Source organism: Danio aesculapii, chromosome 24 (genome assembly GCF_903798145.1).
Source record: "Danio aesculapii chromosome 24, fDanAes4.1, whole genome shotgun sequence".
NCBI lineage: Eukaryota > Metazoa > Chordata > Actinopteri > Cypriniformes > Danionidae > Danio > Danio aesculapii.
The window spans coordinates 28,342,830-28,362,603 of NC_079458.1; the positions used below are offsets into that span (position 1 = coordinate 28,342,830).

The 19,774-nt window shown below is 36.9% G+C and overlaps 1 protein-coding gene across 1 annotated transcript in view; it reads right to left on the bottom strand.

The window, feature by feature from the left end:
• acad11 (acyl-CoA dehydrogenase family, member 11) overlaps positions 1-19,774 on the bottom strand; it is a 104,114-nt gene that overhangs the window by 67,573 nt on the left and 16,767 nt on the right. Inside the window, exons 6-11 of the mRNA XM_056450163.1 lie at positions 19,364-19,505; positions 4,049-4,170; positions 3,787-3,893; positions 2,285-2,399; positions 1,921-1,998; positions 1,201-1,339 (exon numbers count right to left, since the gene is read on the bottom strand). Of these exons, the coding sequence (XP_056306138.1) occupies positions 1,201-1,339; positions 1,921-1,998; positions 2,285-2,399; positions 3,787-3,893; positions 4,049-4,170; positions 19,364-19,505 (703 nt within the window). The remainder of the gene's footprint in view (positions 1-1,200; positions 1,340-1,920; positions 1,999-2,284; positions 2,400-3,786; positions 3,894-4,048; positions 4,171-19,363; positions 19,506-19,774) is intronic.

Genomic DNA, 19,774 nt, shown 5'->3' on the forward strand with positions numbered 1-19,774 from the left:
ACCAATTGACATTTAAAAAAATATTCTCATGAATCTAAAACTATGCACAGTAACCTGTCCTGGCTAAAGGTCCCAGATCCCCAGTTAACTATTCATAAATGGAGAGGCAATCTCCTATTAAAGCAATGTTATTGTAAAGGATGATAATTAAAGTAAACCATTAACAAAAATAACTGTAAAAAGAAAGAAAAAGAAAGCAGGTGAAAAACATTCCGTGTGCGTGATAATAAAAGGATGTTCATGCGCACATGGTTAACGGCCTTTAGGGCCATTAATAATCTGTTCAAAGAATGGTTAAAGCGAAAGCGGTAACCGCTGCTGCTTACATAGAATCTCGAACTCTCGAAAGTAGCAAGACTGTAGGCACAAAAGCATCGCTTTTTTTCATTGTATTTCAAAAAGAACCGATCACACCAGTTGCTTTTCCAGGCATGGTTGCTTCACGCAAGGAAAAGAGAGCGTGCAGGCTTTACTAAAGCCCTCATCAGTGAGTGAGGAGCACTTGTCTCACAATGTGCTTGATCCTCTCATTCGTTATTTACCTGTTTTCCTTTTTTCGCGTGAACAATTTTTGTCATCCGTATTGCTTCTCTATTCTAAGATCACATTTCAACTGAACTTCATTGTTCCAATTTACTATGACCTTTTATGTGAAGCTGCTTTGACACAATCTACATTGTAAAAGCGCTATACAAATAAAGGTGAAGTGAATTGAATTTTTAAATTATTTTCAACCAGCCAAAGTGCCTAGTGGGAGCAGCTGTCTAACCCGCCACAGCTGAAAACTACCTTGGCCTCTGTTAATGTCCTGTATATATACACACACAATTATATTGTAATTGATGTAAACTAAATTGCCATACATGGTTCCATGCCTGATAAAGGGTAAGTAATAAATCAGATAATACCAAATATCCCCTTAAAAGCCGCAATTGTTAAGTAAAAAAAAAAGAAGAAAATGAAGACTGATACTATGTTATGTGTTTAAAAACATTTTACAAAAGCACATTTTACTACATTAGTTCAGCTATATGGCAAGCAAGATTTTGTATTGTAATATTGATGCCTATAAAATATCAATATCATTAATAAATATTGCATGTTTCTAAGTATGTTATGTACATCAATTAGCTTGAAGCCATCATAAAAAGCTTCGTAAAAACAGTAAAATTCCTGAGACTTGCAGAGGCGCACACCTACCTGGGGCCTGGCAGTTAAAGACCTCAGGGGCGTAATAGCAGTGTCCAGTCTCCTCTGCAATATAAGCATAATCCAGCTGAGAGAGACCACTCACTTCAGGAAGAAACAAATTCCACAAGCCTACAGCTCGAGCCTTTGCCTGAAAACATACAGAATCTTTAATTACTCTCATTTAATCAGATCCATTAACCTTTATAGCTACACTGTTAATCAAAAGTTAGGGTGTGTGTCAATTTGTGCACGGTGGCACAGTGGGTAGCACATTCGCCTCACAGCTAGAAGGTTGCCGATTCGAGCCTTGGCTGGGTCAGTCGGCGTTTCTGTGTGGAGTTTGCATGTTCTCCCCATGTTTGCGTGGGTTTCCTCCGGGTGCTCCGGTTTCCCCCACAAATCCAAAGACATGCGGTCCAGGTGAATTGGGTGGGCTAAATTGTCTGTAGTGTATGTGTGTGAATGAGTGTGTATGGATGTTTCCCGTAATAGGTTGCAACAGGAAGGGCATCCACTGCATAAAAATTCATCATGAGGGGCCCCCCTACGCCACTGGTACTGTCATCATGGCAAAAATAAAAGTCTTCAGTTATTAGAAATTAGTTATTAAAACTATTATGTTTAGAAAAGTGTTAAAAAGAATTTAGGAAAATAATATACAGGGGGGCTAATAATTCATGTGGGGCTAATAATTTTGACTTCAACTATATAGTGTAAATGTATTATCACCTTTAACTCCTCTATCACAGGGGGTGTACACCATCTCTCAGCTGTGTCCTTGTGTGTGGCATAATACTCCTTTACTTCCTATTAAAAACAACTTACAATTAAAGCAAGGATATATACATTTCTTAATTGTGGACACAAATTAATAACAATTATAATTCTAACTATTACAGTTATTATTTTAACTATAATTTTTGTTTTTAGTATTTTTTTAATTATAATTTAAATTATATATTCTATATAATTATATTTTCTATAACTTTATTATTCCAATAACCATTTCAACTTATAATTCTCATTTATCTTCTTGTACTCATGTGGTATTATGTGAAAAATTTCCACAAAAATGACGGCATTTGGTGCTGACCTGTTGGGCAGGAAGTACATGCTTTCTCATGAACCTTTTGACATGCTGAAGGACAGCCTGTCCTTTGGAGGACTGCATAAACAGCTGATCAGAGATTGGTAGGGCCAACGTGGGGCTGAAAACAAAAATAAATATTTTTTTTTAAAATATCAACCTCATTTATAATCACATTTTAAATTTTAAACTATAAACCCTGACAATAAAAACACAACCAGTAATTATCCTCTTAAAGAATTAATTACATAGTCTGATTCTAAAGAAACAAAATCAAAGATAAGCCACAGACAATTATAATAAAAGAAATTATAATAATAGAAGCTTTTTAATAAAAAAAGCATAACATTTTTGACAGTAGGTTATGATGAGATATTTAGATTATGTTTGTTCAACTTCTTATCTTTTTATTTATGTATACACCTACCACAACACTGGATTATAGTTATATAATTGTTATATTTTTGTAATTACTGTTGTACACCCTCACAAAAATGATTCTATGTTAGGGCTAAGCGATTAATCGAAAAATAATCGAAATCGACATTTAGAACCAATAATCAATCCAGTTTTCCAGGTCAATTTTTTTTAATTACTTACCTTACCACGTGTGGAGTCACGGGATGTGTTTGTTACTGTTGTGTTACTTTGCACTACATTGGCTGCCCCAGAGATGCCTTGAGGTGACATATTTTCCATTACATCAAAATTATTATTTAAATTAAAATATTTGTTTACAGAAGATGCAAGAAACGCACTGTTTAAAATATTATATACAGGATAGGAAGAGTCATTTTATTTAGAAGAGATACTGCTTATTTGCTACTTTTAATATGAAAAACACTGAAAATAATTTATTTTGTCTACAAAAGTGCAAGTTATTTATTTTCAGTTATTTAGAAGCGAAGTTAATTTTAGGCACTGTGTGTTTTAATTTCAGTTGCTCAACATTGATGCTCAATAAATAATCATAGATAGTGGATAGTGTGTTTTTCCCTCAATTATTTTTAAATCAAGTAATGCACCTTTCATTCAAAAATCTCTCACCTGTAATATGTCAGTATATTTACTGTACAAAACTTGTCAGTGAACTATGAGGTCAAAATAAATAAATTAATAAAATAATCGTTCATTAATCGTAATAGAGTTAAAATGTTCAATTAATCGAGATTTTGATTTTAGGCCAAATCGCCCAACCCTATTCTATAATTATACGCACATTCTCAGGAACCGCAGACATAAACAAAGCTGGATATTATTAGAACATAGGCAAAAACATTTTTACAGTTTATAGTTACACAAAGGTGTTATTGAAGTTCTATATGATTACGTTTATACACTGAAGTCACACTGAATATTTAGACAATGTTTTTTTTTTTGTAAACTTTGAAGGTTTTAGGACTGTTACTGTCTATACAGAATGACCAAGCTCTCGGATTTTATCTAAAAGCTCTTAATTAGTGTTCCGAATAATAAGTTAATGTAGAGTTGACACTGTGGGGTTCTACCTGAGGGCGATCTGTAAACCCAGCTCAGCTAATGGCTCCACACTCTCTCCGAACTCAGCTGCGTCAACAGAACTGGCATTGCCCAATAAATGCCTTGCATAAATTCCCTAAGATGGTGAAAGAAAGAGAATACTTACAGGATAATCCATATTCTGATTAAATCTGGAATTTACTAATCATGTAATTTTCTGGAAGGTATATGGTTTTAATCACTGTGGCTTGGCCCTGGCAGCAATTGACTACGCAAGCTTAAAATTAATACCTGCGCAATTGCAGCCATTTTGAAAATGGCCATGGCAATAAAGAAGTTTTGTTGAGGAAGAGAGTTTGGGATCCCTCGGCAAGAGCAGTAAATAGAGATAAGGTCATCTGGTGAGGGAATTCCTGTTAAAACAAAAGAAAGATTAATACATGAGATATAGAGAGTTGTTGAAAAAAAGAGAGTTGTTAAATTGAAACAGAAAAAAAATCTATAAAATAATAATACATGCTTAAAGGGCACCTATGGTGAAAAATCTACTTTTCAATCACCAATCTCATTTCTGGAGGTCCGGTGCCCTGCAGGGTTTAGCTCTAACTTGCCTCAACACACCTGCCTGGGTGTTTTAATTATACCTAGTAAGACCTTGATTAGCTTGTTCAAGTGTGTTTGATTAGTGTTGGAGCTAAAATCTGCAGGACACCGGACCTCCAGGAACAAGTTTGGTGATCCTTGGTATAGACTGTCATATTGGGGTGATATAAACACACCCAGTGCTTTTTTTCAATTAAACAACATAAAAACGGTGGACCAATTGGAGCGGTTTTGAGACTGACCACAACTTGACGTACGACTGCGGTCCCCACGCCCACCAATATTGATTACCACATCCTCAGCTTGTTGTCATCTGCCATTTTCAGCGTGTGAGTCAAAGCAACTTCACCAAAGGAACACCCTTGCTCTACGGTGCTACACGGTCTTGAGAATACTTTTTGATTATTTAACCATGACCAATTAAAGTGCAGTTAATAGTGAAAACGGTTAATCGTTGCATCCCTATACGGATGACCCATGCATCGTTACATAGCGGATGTAAAACTACACAAAGACACAAATGATTTTGTAACTACCACTCTGACACATTCTGGCACATTAGGAATACTGATTCCTCAACGTAGTCTCTGCTTGGTCGGTGTCTGAGTCCGGGTCGTACATGTACGGCTGAATGCTGGTCCTTCTCACTCATGTTGCTTCTCTTTGTCTGCCTGTTGCCATACACAAAACAACAACCCGTGTACACGCCCCCAAAAATACACTTTTTAACACATTATAATAAAAAAAATCTATATTGTGTTTTGAACTGAACCTAAATTGGCACACCCAGAAGAACCATAATATTAATATTAAATCTTAAAAAAGGGTAAAATAGGTGCCCTTTAGAGCTTTAGTTTGTGCTGAGCCAAAACAAGAACAAGATATTTTTGAATCAGAAGTTTCTGTTGCTATATTGTCATTTAAGATTTAAAATGAGATGAAAAAGTTTATTAAACAAAACAAAACAAGACAATTATAAAGGCATCAAAAAACCCAAGTAACTACAAATGAACTGGGTAGGGATGTTTACAGACACAATGACGCATTCTTTGTGAATGGCTGCTAAGCTGTTGCGCACTGCTTTGGTCTTTTCAACCTAATACCTATGTGGGAGTTCATGAACCAAACCATCAGCCCCATACTGTGATATATACAGTCAGGTCCATAAGTATTTGGACATCGACAGAATTCTAACATTTTTGGCTCTCCAACACAATGGATTTGAAATTAAATGAACAAGATGTGCTTTAACTGAAGACTGTCAGCTTTAATTTGAGGGTATTTACATCCAAATCAGATGAACTCTGTAGGAATTACACCACTTTGCATATGTGCCTCCCACTTGTTAAGGGTCCAAAAGTAATTGGACAATTGACTTCTAATCTGTTCCATGGCCAGGTGTGTGGTATTCCTTCATTATCCAAATTACAATGAGCAGACATAGGGTTTAGTGTTCATTTCAAGTGTGTTTTTTGCATTTAGAAACTGTTACTGTCAACTTTCAAGATAAGATCCAAAGAGCTGTCACTATCAGTCAAGAAAGTCCTTTTTAGGCTGAAAAAACAAAACAAACCCATCAGAGAGATAGCAAAAACATCAGGCGTATTTGGAACATTCTTAAAAAGAAAGAACTCACCAGTGAGCTCAGCAACACCAAAAGACCTGGAAGACCCCGGAAACAACTGTGGTGGATGAAGAATTCTTTCCCTGGTGAAGAAAACACCCTTCACAACAGTTGGCCAGATCAAGAACACTCTCCAGGAGAGAAGACTACACCAGAGTGAATACAGAGGGTTCACCACAAGATGCTAACCATCGTTGAGCCTCAAAAACAGGAAGGCCAGATTAGAATCCTAAAAAGGCCTTCAAAGTGCTGGAACAACATCCTATGGGCAGATGAGACCAAGATCAACTTGTACCAGAGTGATAGGAAGAGAAGATGGAGAAGGAAAGGAACTGCTCATGATCCTAGGCAGTGAAGCATTGTGTTAGTAGTGACATGGCGTGGGTATGTACAGTATGGCTGTCAATGGAACTGGTTCTCTTTTATTTATTGATGATGTGACTGCTGACAAAAACAGCAGGATGAATTCTGAAGTGTTTTGGGCAATATTTTCTGCTCATATTAAGCCAAATGCTTTAGAACTCATTGGATGGTGCTTCACAGTGCAGATTGAGAATGACCCAAAGCATACTGCAAAAGCAACCAAAGAGTTTTTGAAGGGAAAGAAGTGGAATGTTACGCAATGGCCAAGTCAATCACCTGACCTGAATCCGATTGAGCATGCATTTCACTTGCTGAAGACTCACTTCCAGCCTCCGCCGCTGAGACTGCAGCTCTGCACAAGACGTTTGGCCAGCAGAGAAATTAAAATGGTCATGCCCAACTGAGTCTGGTTTCTCTAAAGGTTTTTTTCTTCACTTTCGTCAATTAGTGAAGTTTTTTTTCCCTCTCCGCTGTCGCCACTGGCTTGCACGGTTCGGGATGTGAAGAGCTGCGCATCGTTGGATTTGCTCTTCAGTGTTTGGACTCTCAGTAGTGATTTTTAAACCACATTGAATTGAAAGACAAAACTGAAGGGAACATGCCCCAAGAACAAGCAGGAACTGAAGACAGTTGCTGTAGAGGTCTGGCAGAGCACCTCTAGGAATGAAACCCAGCGTCTGGTGATGTCTATGCATTCCAGACTTCAGGCTGTAATTGACTGTAAAGGATATGCAACCAAGTATTAAAAAGTGAAAGTTTGATTTATCATTATTATTTTGTCCTATTACTTTTGGTCCCTTAATAAGTGGAAGGCACATAAAAGTGGAAGGCAAACTTGTAATTCCTACAGCGTTCACCTGATTTGGATGTAAATACCCTCAAATTACAGCTGACGGTCTGCAGTTAAAGCACATTTTGTTAGTTTCATTTCAAATCCATTGAGTTGGTGTATAGAGCCAAAAATGGTGTATAGAGCCAAAAATGTCAGAATTGTGTCGAAGTCTAAATATTTGTGGATATATATATATATATATATATATATATATATATATATATATATATATATATATATGAAGAGTTCATGCATTCATAACGTTTGTTTGCGCAGCAGCGCTACTTTGAATGAGTCCGATTTACTATACATTAAACGGCAACTCCATTTCACGAAAGACAAAGTTAAGATGCTGTTCTTTTATTCCGCATGGATGCTATGAGGTAAAACAACAGACGAAAAAGAGACCAAGACCTTGAGTATAGTAAGGATGAATAAATGACATCCTTTTATTTGCACAGTAGGCCTACCTTGTGTTTTTTGTTTTTGTTTTGTTTTTTTTTTTGCTAATGCAAACTATGTTTTAAAATATCAATAAAATGTATAAAACTATACAATTTTTATATTACTTCAAAAAGTATATTTTTTTTGTAATGGACAATGCACAGATATTGAAGTTTCACAATATTTTACACTACATTTTTTGAATCTAACAAGCTAGTTTACATTGCTCTACTTACATTAAATCCAAATCCCAAATATCAGAAATGACAACAGATTGTTAAGATTTAATTAATGTAAATTTTAATGTTATTGATTAATGCACTTGAAAGATTTCATTCATTCATTTTCTTCTGCTTAGTCCCGTTTATCAGGGGTTACCAGAGCGGAATGAACTGCCACTTACTTGACAGATGTATTTTTAACTTCAGGTGGTTTGTGGTTGTGTTTTATGTTTGGTAAAATAATTTCTAATTGCATCTTTAGTGATTTTTCAACTTATTACACTGTCTTGTCTTAATAGGTGGATTTAGAGGGTTTTGCATAAAAAGCACAAGTGGATTTAGCTGGTTTTGATGCAAAAGAAAATCTACCTTGTTAAAAAAAACAGAGAATTGTCTAAAGTGACATTTTTGAAAAAAGGTATTTTATTTACTAGCTAATAACCTTATCATTACATATAAAATGAAACGTCTGAACCTAAACAGAGGAGCCTGATAGAAAATGCTCATTTACAAGAAAAGAGGTCTGATGGATTAAGAGGGTTTTGCATCTGAACTCTTAATAAATCAGCATACTATATATATATATATATATATATATATATATATATATATATATATTTTTTTTTTTTTTGGACATGATAGTATGCTGATTTAGTTACTGCTTTGACATGACTACTAAAACTAAAATCTGACCCCAGAATCACACCAGAATCTTGACCTTATTTTTTGTGGTTTGACCCCTAGAGCCAAGGCATGCATTCACTTTGAGAATTATGTGTCATTTCTATTTCCAAATGCAATGACTTTGACATCGAATTTGACTTCGGCATAGTGTCATCAGCATATCTGTGGTAAGAAATATGGTCTTGGGTAATCAAGATATTAAAAAATAAAAATCAGTGCAACATTTTTAACAACAGTGAAGGAAATGTGTAAAACCTTAGTTATTAGTAAATCTACAAGTATGTCCATAATTGTGTGGGGGTCCCTGTCCCTTTTACAGCATTGATTTTAGGATCATAAATGCAAATATTAAAATCCCCAGCAATGGTAAAATAGTCAAATTTAGAGGTTGATAACAGTTCTGTAATATTTTGGAGGTCTGTAGATAATGATCAGTAAAATGCATGGAGCACCACGTGCTATACTCAGATATTCAAAAGACAAATAATCACCAAATGACACTTGCTTACACTCAAAGATATATTTAAATAGAGCAGCTATTCCCCCACCTCTCCTTTTAGCTCTGCAGACTCATAAAATCATAGTTTGGAGGAGCTGCTTAATTTAGGACTGCCATTTAGCCAGAAAAATTTAGGCATACTGTATTGATAAAATCATTGACTATAAGTGACTTATTGTTTAGTGATCTGATGTTTAATATCCTGGGGTCTGAAAATGCATATACGCATTTTAGAACATCCCTATTTAATGATTTGGGGGGCTTTCTGTCCACATGGCTTGCAAACACTTAAATGAGCAAACTCTTTTTGAAATCAAACGTTTTCTGGTTTAGTAATCCACATGGAATGAATGCAATTCAGTATTTGCAGATAAGAGATCCTTATTTGCTGATGAGTTCCCGCCTTGAACATTCAAACCCAAATCACATACCAACAGCCATTTCCATATTTATTTATAAGTTAAATAAAAGTCAAAAAATATTATTTGATTTAAAGTAATTGTTTTTTGTGTGAATGTTCATTCATTCATTCTCTTTCTTTTCGGCTTAGTCCCTTTATTAATCCAGGGTCGCCACAGCGGAATGAACCGCCAACTTATCCAGCACATGTTTTAAGCAGCGGATGCCCTTCCAGCTGCAACCCATCTCTGGGAAACATCCATACCCACTCACTCACACTCATACACTACGGACAATTTAGCCTACCCTGTACCGCATGTCTTTCGACTTGGCACTTCCTACTGCGCCACTGCGTCACTCCTTGTGTGAATGTTGTTTAAAACATTATTTACTCCTGTGATCACAGCTTAAAGTTTCCAGTGTCTTAAAACCATTTCTGAAATTATATTATGTTAAATTATTATTTATTAATATGCTGAATTAATTTAAAATGCGCCACACATTCTCTATTGGAGACAGGTCGGGACTGCAGGCAGGCCAGTCAAATACCTGTATTCTCTTCCTCTGCAGTTTTGTATATTGTGTATATTTCTGCATATTGTGCTCCAAAATCTCTATGTACTTTTCAGCATTAATGGTGCCATCACACGGTGCTATCTCAGATGCAGAAAAGCTAGTTTATGCTTTTATGACTTCTAGGCTGGATTACTGTAATGCTCTGTTTGTTGGTCGCCCAGCATCCTCTATTAATAAAATGCAGCTGCCAGAGTTCTTACAAGGTCATGAAAATATGACCATATCACCTTAATTTTATCTTTTTACACTGGTTGCCAATTAAGTCAAATATTGATTATAAAATATAGCTTCTTACCTATAAAGCTTTAATGGGCACCTAGGTTAGCCCTTTTTTCAGATTTAATATAAGTGTTTTGCTTCTCCAGAATGTGTCTGTAAAGTTTCAGCTCAAAACACCCATCAGATTTTTTATTATACCTTTTATTAAATTCCTATTTATACATTTTTGCACTGGGTGGTGGTTTTGGTGTACTGCTCATTTAAGGCTGGTCCTCCCCGCCCACCGTTTCTACGTGCCTTTCTGCGTTCCTCAATCTCCTCCCTTGGCTGTGTCAGACAACAGACAGACTTAAAGGAAGCAGATCTCACGTCGCGTTTGTGAGAAATACTACAGTAAGAACTTTATCAATGAGTATTTATTGTGCAGTTGCATCGCACAGTCACACAAAGTTCACGCGCGCACACACAGATACACGCGCACACACACACCGCAGCAGACACACACAAACACACACACACACACACACACACACACACACACACACACACACACACACACACACACACACACACACACACACACACACACACACACACACACACACACACACACAGAGCACCCGTTTAGCTTTGCACTCTTTTTGCATCCAAATGTGACAGGATACAGGTTAATATCCACTGCTGTAGGGATATATGTTATGTTAATGTACAAAATAAACCTGATTTAATGTCCACAAACCGGGATTGAAGCGTGTTCTTTTATAATTGTTCTGACACACGGCTGTGCTGATGAAGTAAAGCTAAGCTAAATCGTTGTACTTCATTACACACATGCACTGTTTTAAAACATTTTAAACATGTGAAACTTACTCTTGATCACATTTGATGATCATTGATGATCCTAGCAAACCGAACACACCTTTTATTCCAGGTTGCTTTGTGCACGTCTGGTCTTGTTGATATGATTATACACGTGACTACTGGGACATGTTAATACCCGCAGCTGTCAATCAATTGGGTGGGCAGGGGGACCGCACTCCTACGTAAAGTTGCGGTCGATCTGAAAACCGCTCCAACTGGTCCACCGTTTTTATGTTGCTAAATTGAAAAAAAAGGACTGGGTGTGTTTATATCACCCCAATATGACGGTCTATACACCATACATGCACATATGTCTTTCCAAACAGCTTGAAAAGTAGATTTTTCACCATAGGTGCCTTTAAATAATCTGGCTCCTGTTTATCTAACCAACATTCTGATTCGCTACAATCCAACCCGCTCTTTAAGATCTCAAAACTCAGGGCTTCTAGTAGTACCCAAAATAGCAAAGTGCACTAAAGGAGGTAAAGCCTTCTCATTTATGGCTCTTAAACTCTGGAATAGCCTTCCTGATTATGTCAGAGACTGACACACTCTCTCAGTTCACAGCTAGATTAAAGACCTATCTTTTCAGTATGGCATACACACTATGCATCACATTAAGGTATGTGAACGTATTTGTTGGCAAACTGGCGATCCTCTGCTCACTTTTGCCCCAAAAGAACTAGACTTTTCTTGAATGCTGCACCGTCCACTGCCCCAAGCAAGTCAACCACCAACACTTTAAGTCACTGTGTTGTGCACTTTTGAGTCACAATCACTCTCCATTAATGATTCAAACTGCATCATGTTCAGTTATGAGAGACAACAAAATAAAACTCTCTTCAATATCCCTATTATTATATCAGATGTGTTAATAAATGTCGATGATTTTGCATAAAATGACTTTTTCCTGCTGGAATTTATTGCCTTCTCTAAGTGAAGTTTAGTTATAAACAAGTTTCGAGAGGATCACATGCTTATGATTGCTAGCGGCTGGATCTGCATTATCCAATTCTCAATGCACCAATCAGACGACTCCTAAGCTACTACAAATACCCTGGGTTACGTACCACCGCTATCTTCGTTTTGAAGAATCCCCCCATCCACCCCTACTCCTCCTTCTTCCTAGATGGGTGACACGGTGGCCCAGTGCTTAGCACTGTTGCCTCACAGCAAGAATGTCTCTGGTTCTAGGCTTTACCAAACCAGCAGACATTTCTGTGCGGAGTTTGCATTTTCTCCCCGTGCTCACGTGGGTTTCCCGGTTTCCTCCCACCGTCCAAAAAAAAACCATGCAACATAAGTTAATTGACTAATCCAAACTGGCACTATAGACATGCTCCTAGTAAATGGTTATCTCTCAAGAGCAATCACTGGCTGTTCATTGGTTATTACAGCGGGGGAGTTCTCGAGATCTACCTGAGCTCAAACTCCCTTCTCGCCTTGCAACGGGAGGGAGCCCCGGGCTCGAGGATCTTATGAGCTCAGGGCTCTCTCCCGGGACAGCATGCCAAACAAGCTTATAATTAATCATCAGCTAAGTGTGAACTCTTGAAATCACATTACATTCTTCCAGGTGTCTGTTAGATCTCAACACTAGATTAATATAAATCGAATGATTTGAAACGAAGATTGTGCTGTGAATGTGATAAATATTGAAATATTAGGGGTGTAACAAGATCAGGAGATCTGTTGTGTCTTGTGAGATTTGACAGGTCTCAGGATCATGTCATGGTGGATGCCGTTAGCCTCATGGGCAGTGCTCCAACATACAGTAAGTATAAAAATTCTCCACACCCCTGTTAAAAATTCCAGGTTTCTGTAATGTAAAAAATTAGATAAAAAATAAATCATTTCAGACTCACCTTTAAAGAGGTTTACTAACAACCCAAATAAAAACAAGCTGAATTTTTTAGGGAGGAGAAAGAAAAATATGACACTTGCGTAAGTGTTGCATAAGTGTGCACACCCTGTTATAATGGGAGAATTATAATGTGCAGAATTAAGCATTCACATTTAAATGTATTCTAAATAACAGTCAGTAAACATTTGCCCTCATTTCAAGTGCCTTAGAATAACCCCACAAAAAAAAAAAATTTCCTAACATTTTCTTACTCGCACCTTAAAGCAAAGTTTGATGCTTAAAGTCTTCAAGAAGCCTCATTAGTTTAGTACAACACTGTATTTTATACATTTTAGGGGGCTGTGACACAGAGGTGAAGACAAATCATGCAAATGAATACAGGAATGAGCTTGGCCCTAGAACCTAGTGGTTCTGATCTCTTTAGCATAAATTAGTGAATTAGTACTAATTTAAATGCATAGGCAGACAGACAAAAAGCATGTAGACAAAAGGTTAATGTCTCTCACACATTAGGGTTCGTTCTTCGTACCTCGCTTAAATGATCTAAGATGATTTGGCAGATCCTGGATCTTTTAATCTTGATAATTGATCTCTGGCTAATTTGGTTTTTCAAACAACTTCGCGAATCAGATTTAAATGTCTGGATGATCTGATCTGAGATTGCTGCGTGTGTTGTGAAGGACAGATCTAGCGATCCTCGAAATCATGATCAGCAATGCAACGATTGGCTGACGGCACAGCAGCATAATGACATCATCTGATTAATATTCAATTATCCATGTGAGCAAAATTACATCAAATTCATAGTAAATGGTTTAAGTATGATACGAAATAACTTTCCACATTTGTGGTGAGCTGCAGGCTTTACACTTTCATGTGCCATCATGTATTTCAATGCATTTCAATGTATTTAGTTCTACATTTAGAGAAGATTTTCTTTATTATAGGCCTACTCAAGTTTTTTTAATCGGCATAAAGTAACTGTATAAATTAATTTTGCATCAAAAAGCATTTTGATATCTGTAAAGGTGTCAGTCACTGGCATATTAGTGGTCAAAACACATGCATAACTGCATAAATTATTAGGCCTATATATTTTTTTTTTAAGTCGAATATTGTGCATGTACGCATTTGTAGCCAAAAAGTTCATATCAATAAATTTCATCTTTGAACCACCAGGTGGCACTCTTTGTACTTTTATTTCAAAGATTGCATAAGTTTTATTAAAATATATTTTTTAACTTTATATATTTTTTACTTATATATACTTATACTAAATATATATACTTTTTAGTATTATCTTTGCTTGAACTAACTCGATCTAATTCAATTTATATGAAATGAGCCTGCTTCCGAGCAGGTTTGAGCTACCAGAACTGTTGCTATGACAACAACTCTTTGAAAACGAAACGATCCTGGATCATGTTTAATTGTCAATATCCAAATCCAGCTAACTGAGTAATCCACTTACGAAGAACAGACCCCTGAACTGGCAAAAATTATATTTTATTTTAAGTCATATTTTAATCATCTGGATCATTTTAGTTTGTCTAGTTTTAGCCAACTAAATTTCATAAGATTTTAACTGACTAAATCTACTGTAGATTTAGTTGACTTAAATATATTTAGTTTAATTTAAGCGTATTTTAGTTAAAATACTGTATACATTTAATGTACAAAATATTCAAATATGGAACATAGCTTTTCCATAGAAGACTAAAAAAATGATATGTGCATTGTTTATAACTTGCATATGACATTCTTTATTCTTGAAAACAATAATAGAAAATGCAGAAGTTTTCAGTTATTTAGCAAACCATTTATTTTATAGGGGTAAACTACTTGTCTGTCAACCAGTCTGTCGAACAGTTTCAAACCATTAAATCTTTAAAATGCCTTAAAATAATTTAAAGAGGCCTTATTATGCAATAGAAAGGTCACATTTTGATTTTAGGGTCTTTAACAACAGGTTGATATGCACATAAGTTCAAAAAACACTTTCATTGTCTTATAATTTGCATTTATGTTTAACTAATTATCCCAATGACTCCCATTTGATTTGCTTGGCTATACTGTAGTATTGTTGTGAAAATTAACTTTAACCATGTATTCCAACAGCCGCATCTCAAGCCATCTCATAGTGATCAGTGTGATCAGTCATGATTAATCCCATCCCCTGTACTCTGCTATTGAAGGGCAGGTTCAAGTTTTCCTGGGTCTGGTGTATCATATGGTAATGTTTCGTATCGACGTCAACACAAAATGGCTAAAGATTTGAAACCAAAACTATTCATATAAACGAGTCCACAAACGAGTCCACTTTGAGAATCAATAGTTAATGCACTTTCAGATTTAAACTTCAACTTGACAATTTCATTCACTTAGAGTTGGGTTAGGGTTAGGGTGCATGTAACGTGATTTTCAAAAACCAATAATCAGGCTTTAAGTCCACTTTGCAATGTCGATCTATACCAGGATTCTGACCAGAACCAGAAAATCAGAGCACATTACATCTTTTTCTCAGGTCTTTACACTGGCACCCAGTTACATCCAGAATAGATTTTAATGTATTATAACTTGTCTATTAACCACTAAATGGCCTAGGACCTCAATACATTTAAGGCCTTAAACCATGGTAAAGTTATTTAGGACATTAATATCTGCAGAAATTCAATTCAGTTTAAAATGCAGTTTGTTCATGAATGAGAGGACTCTCTCCGTCCGTTCAGAATGAAAACACAGTGAAGGGCATATTCGTTCAGTACACTCAACCAATCATGTGGTCTGCACACTGCTGCACAGTATGGTCATGCTGATGAGAGATTAGTGAATGACAAATTTGAGTCAAAAAAATTAAGTGAATGAGTTTAGTTAAAGAGCCCATATTATGGGTTTTTGAAAATGCCCTTCCATGTAGTGTGTAACACAGCTCTAAGTGAAGTGAAATATCCAGCTAAGGCTTAAATCTGTAAGTGTACAGTGTTTAAAACTATTGATTCATCTATAAAAGAGTCGACTCATAGTGCTTCAAACGAGTCGTCTTGATAACGAGTCATTAGGTGTTTCGCGATGACGCAGCCACGAAACACAAGCCTCGCCAGTAGTTACGCGCGCAAACCAGGGAGATTTGAAACCTGCGGCCCCGCCCACTAACACAGAAAAAACACTAGACACACACACACAGACGCCGCCGGTCGAATGAAGTCACGCTGTGCTCAGATGGATAATATTGACAGTCTCTACCCAAAGATGAGTTGTGAACTGTGAAGAGTCAGTGGTTGAGGTTTATTCACTAGTGTAAGTAAGTGCGATTAAAATTGTTGCCTCGTTTAACTTGCAAATTATGTATTTATTGTGTTTTGTTACTTGTTAACCTGGTACAGTACACGCGGTTACTCTTTATATTCTCTTATCACATGTAAGCCACGTTAAAAACACGACGCGTGCCGCTTTGTTTACGGATTTAACGTTAAAGGCTTTTGTGAGCTCGCGTTCCACTTCCGTTTGTCGTTGCTATGGCGATCGTAAGCTAGGAGACAGGAGACTCCTATGTCGATCTCCCTAGTTCTGAGGAGGAACGTGATGTGTTTATGTGTGTGTGTGTGTGTGTGTGTGAGTGAGAGAGAGAGAGAGAGAGAAAAAGAACAGGTAGAGTTTGTGACGCCTAGGGGCTAGGAGACAGGAGACTCGCGTCGCTTTCCTTAGTTCTTCTGAGGAGCGTTGTGTGTGTGTGTGTGTGTGTGTGTGTGTGTGTGTGTGTGTGTGTGTGTGTGAGAGAGAGAGAGAGAGAAAAAGAACAGGTAGAGTTTGTGACGCCTAGGGGCTAGGAGACAGGAGACTCGCGTCGCTTTCCCTAGTTCTTCTGAGGAGCGTTGTGTGTGTGTGTGAGAGAGAGAGAGAGGGAGAGGGAGAGGGAGAGGCTAGGAGACTCGCGTCGATCTCCCCAGTTCTTCTGAGGAGCGTTGTGTGTGTGTGAGAGAGAGAGAGGGAGAGGGAGAGGCTAGGAGACTCGCCTCGATCTCCCCCGTTCTTCTGAGGAGGGTTGTGTGTGTGTGTGTGTGTGTGTGAAAAAAAGCCTTACACTATGAAGCGCGTGTGCACTGTGACTACTTTTATAATGTTGATTACCAGCTGGGCATTTCACTCTGTCTCGTGCTGAAGCCTGTCACTGTCGACCAATCGCAGCAGGCTGTCATCGGTCCAATCAGCGCAGATTAGCTTCGCGCTGAGGACGGGTTTGGGAACAAATGAATCGCTGAACGATTCATATGGGAGTCGCTGGGATAATTAGGTAAAAATAAATGCAGATTATAAGACCATAAAAGTGTTTTATGACCTTGCATGCATATTAGACTGTTGTTGGAGACCCTTACAACCTACATATGACCCTATTTCATGTATAATATGGGCTCTTTAAAACATTTTTTACAGGCAGACATGCCCACAAATGTTTATGTTTTTGTCCTTTATATGCATATCAATTATGTTCATTGTGCAGTGGTATAGTTTATATTAAAGGTGAAAAAATCTGAAATTATTTAACGGTCTAATTTTGTTTTACACCACAGAAACCTGTTAATTAAATATAACATGGAAAATCTGAAATAAAAATGTTACATTAGGTTAGACATTAAAGGTGCAGTAGGTGATTGTCTTCAGAAACATTTTTTGTTATTTGGGTACTCTAGTTCTCTGCTGGATCATAATGTGTCCATACAAAGCACCATAATTTATGGATGGATTATTGCTAAGAGTGTCATTCTAAAACTGTGGAAATTCGGTTCCTCAATTTAAGACATGGTTAACTTATCTTATTCAAATATTGCACGTGGAAAGAGTCTGTTATGGAGTTATTGATAATCTTGCTAAGTATTACAATATATGGCAAGCATTTCTTGCTCACCTGGACCAATATAATGTGGATTCTAAGCAGCAGTGTACTGCTTAATATGCTTACTACCCCATTGACTGTCTCTTTGTATTTTCATTGAAACCGTTTATGTGCCCTAATTGGTTTTTAATAATAACTTAATTTTTTTTCTTTAATTATTTATTATTATTATTACTTTATTATAACCATCATTTTCTTTGCATTATAAATGCTTATTTCTTGTATTTTTTGTTATTGCTGTGTTGTTTGGTAATTATTAAAAATGTATTGTAAAACTAATAAAAACACTTGTTTAAAAAAAAGAAATATTTTTTGTTGTGCTCGTTCAAAGTCTCTTAACATTCCTATAGTAATGATTAAAGTAAATGATCTAAATGTGTTTATTTTTATATTCTGGGTAAGGCATAAAACTAAAAAATGTTCATCCAATTAAAGTGTCGCGCAGACATCTCTCGTAATACCAATAAGTATCTCAAACTGTCTGTCAGCAAACACAGTTTTGAACTAATGCGAAGCCATTTGCATGCAGATCCGCCGTTTGTGTGCTGTGCTTTCATGAGAGAAAGAGAGGGAGAGCGCACGAAAATCAAATCAAAACTTTTTAAAAACCTGAATCAATATTGGAGTTACCTTTGCACTCTGGAGGAAGGATGACACCATGGCTGAAGGATTTCTTTTAGGCAGGTTATGTTCTGTTTTAAAACTATTTTAGCCACGCAATGCTGATGTAGATGTTGTTGTTACAAATGGGTTATATGCACAGAAGTGTTGTTCAGCCACTGAAATCTTCCGGTGAAAGATTGATGTGACTATTTTCAGTTTCATAAGGGACCTTTTACAGCATCGATAATGTAGATTTTATTTAGTTTAACAACAAAACACAAGTAAATAGCGCTATACCGCTTAGCCTGCTTTACTGAGGTGAAATTGGTTTTATATTCACATCACATTTGTTCATTCTTGAACTATGGAGACCTGTGACCCGCTCCCTATATTGTTTACCATGCTACTCTGAATATTCGCTCTGAAATAGCATGCAAGTATGGCTCAGTAATGAGTGTAATGTGTGCACCGGACAAGCACTAGTCGCTTTTAACACATGAGAGAGGGTTCTGCTGTCATCTTTAAGGTGTGCATGCTCGTGCTTCAGGAGGCGTGGCTCTGGACGCCAGGGGAGGGACTGTGATTATGCTATAACAGGTTGGCATTGTGGAAGATCACCTACTGCACCCTTAAATCAACAAGGATTTAAATTTCTTTATCTAATGCAGAGTTCACACTGTGTAAAAGCATTAGTGAAATATAGAAACATTACTTGCCTGTGCATGCTGCACGGAAATCAGTGATTTTGATTTAGCATGTTAAACCAGGTCATCAAAATTTTTAAAAGAGGGACAGAGACATCTCACGATTCAATAAAATATCTTTTTAAATTTAATATGAGCAAATTATGAATTTTATATGTGGCCGGACTATCCCGTTAACTATCTAAAATTTAACAAAACAAGTAAATATAAGACCCCCACCGTCCACTCCTGTGACTCCACTCATTGTGCTGATGACTTTGTAGTGGCCGGGCCAGTAGTGTGGCATGAGAAAGTAGGCCAAGTCTGCTATTGGATGTCCAGTAGTGGACAGTTCCCAATCCAGCAAAGCCAACACACGAGCCTGAAAAAAGGAGATTAGCCTTTTCATTTTTCCCAAGATGTAAATGTATTAATTTAATATACATACATACATACACAGAGACAAACAGAGAGAAAGAAAGGAGGGGGGAGCAGATTATGGATTCAATCCCTCTAAATAGCATTTTAAGTATTTTTCCACAGTGAATCTATATAAAAAAACAATGTTTAATTGACTAAGCAATTTTTTTTATGATTTAAAAAACCTGTACAGTAGGAGAGTGATTAAAATGTCTCCACGATCTGCAGCTC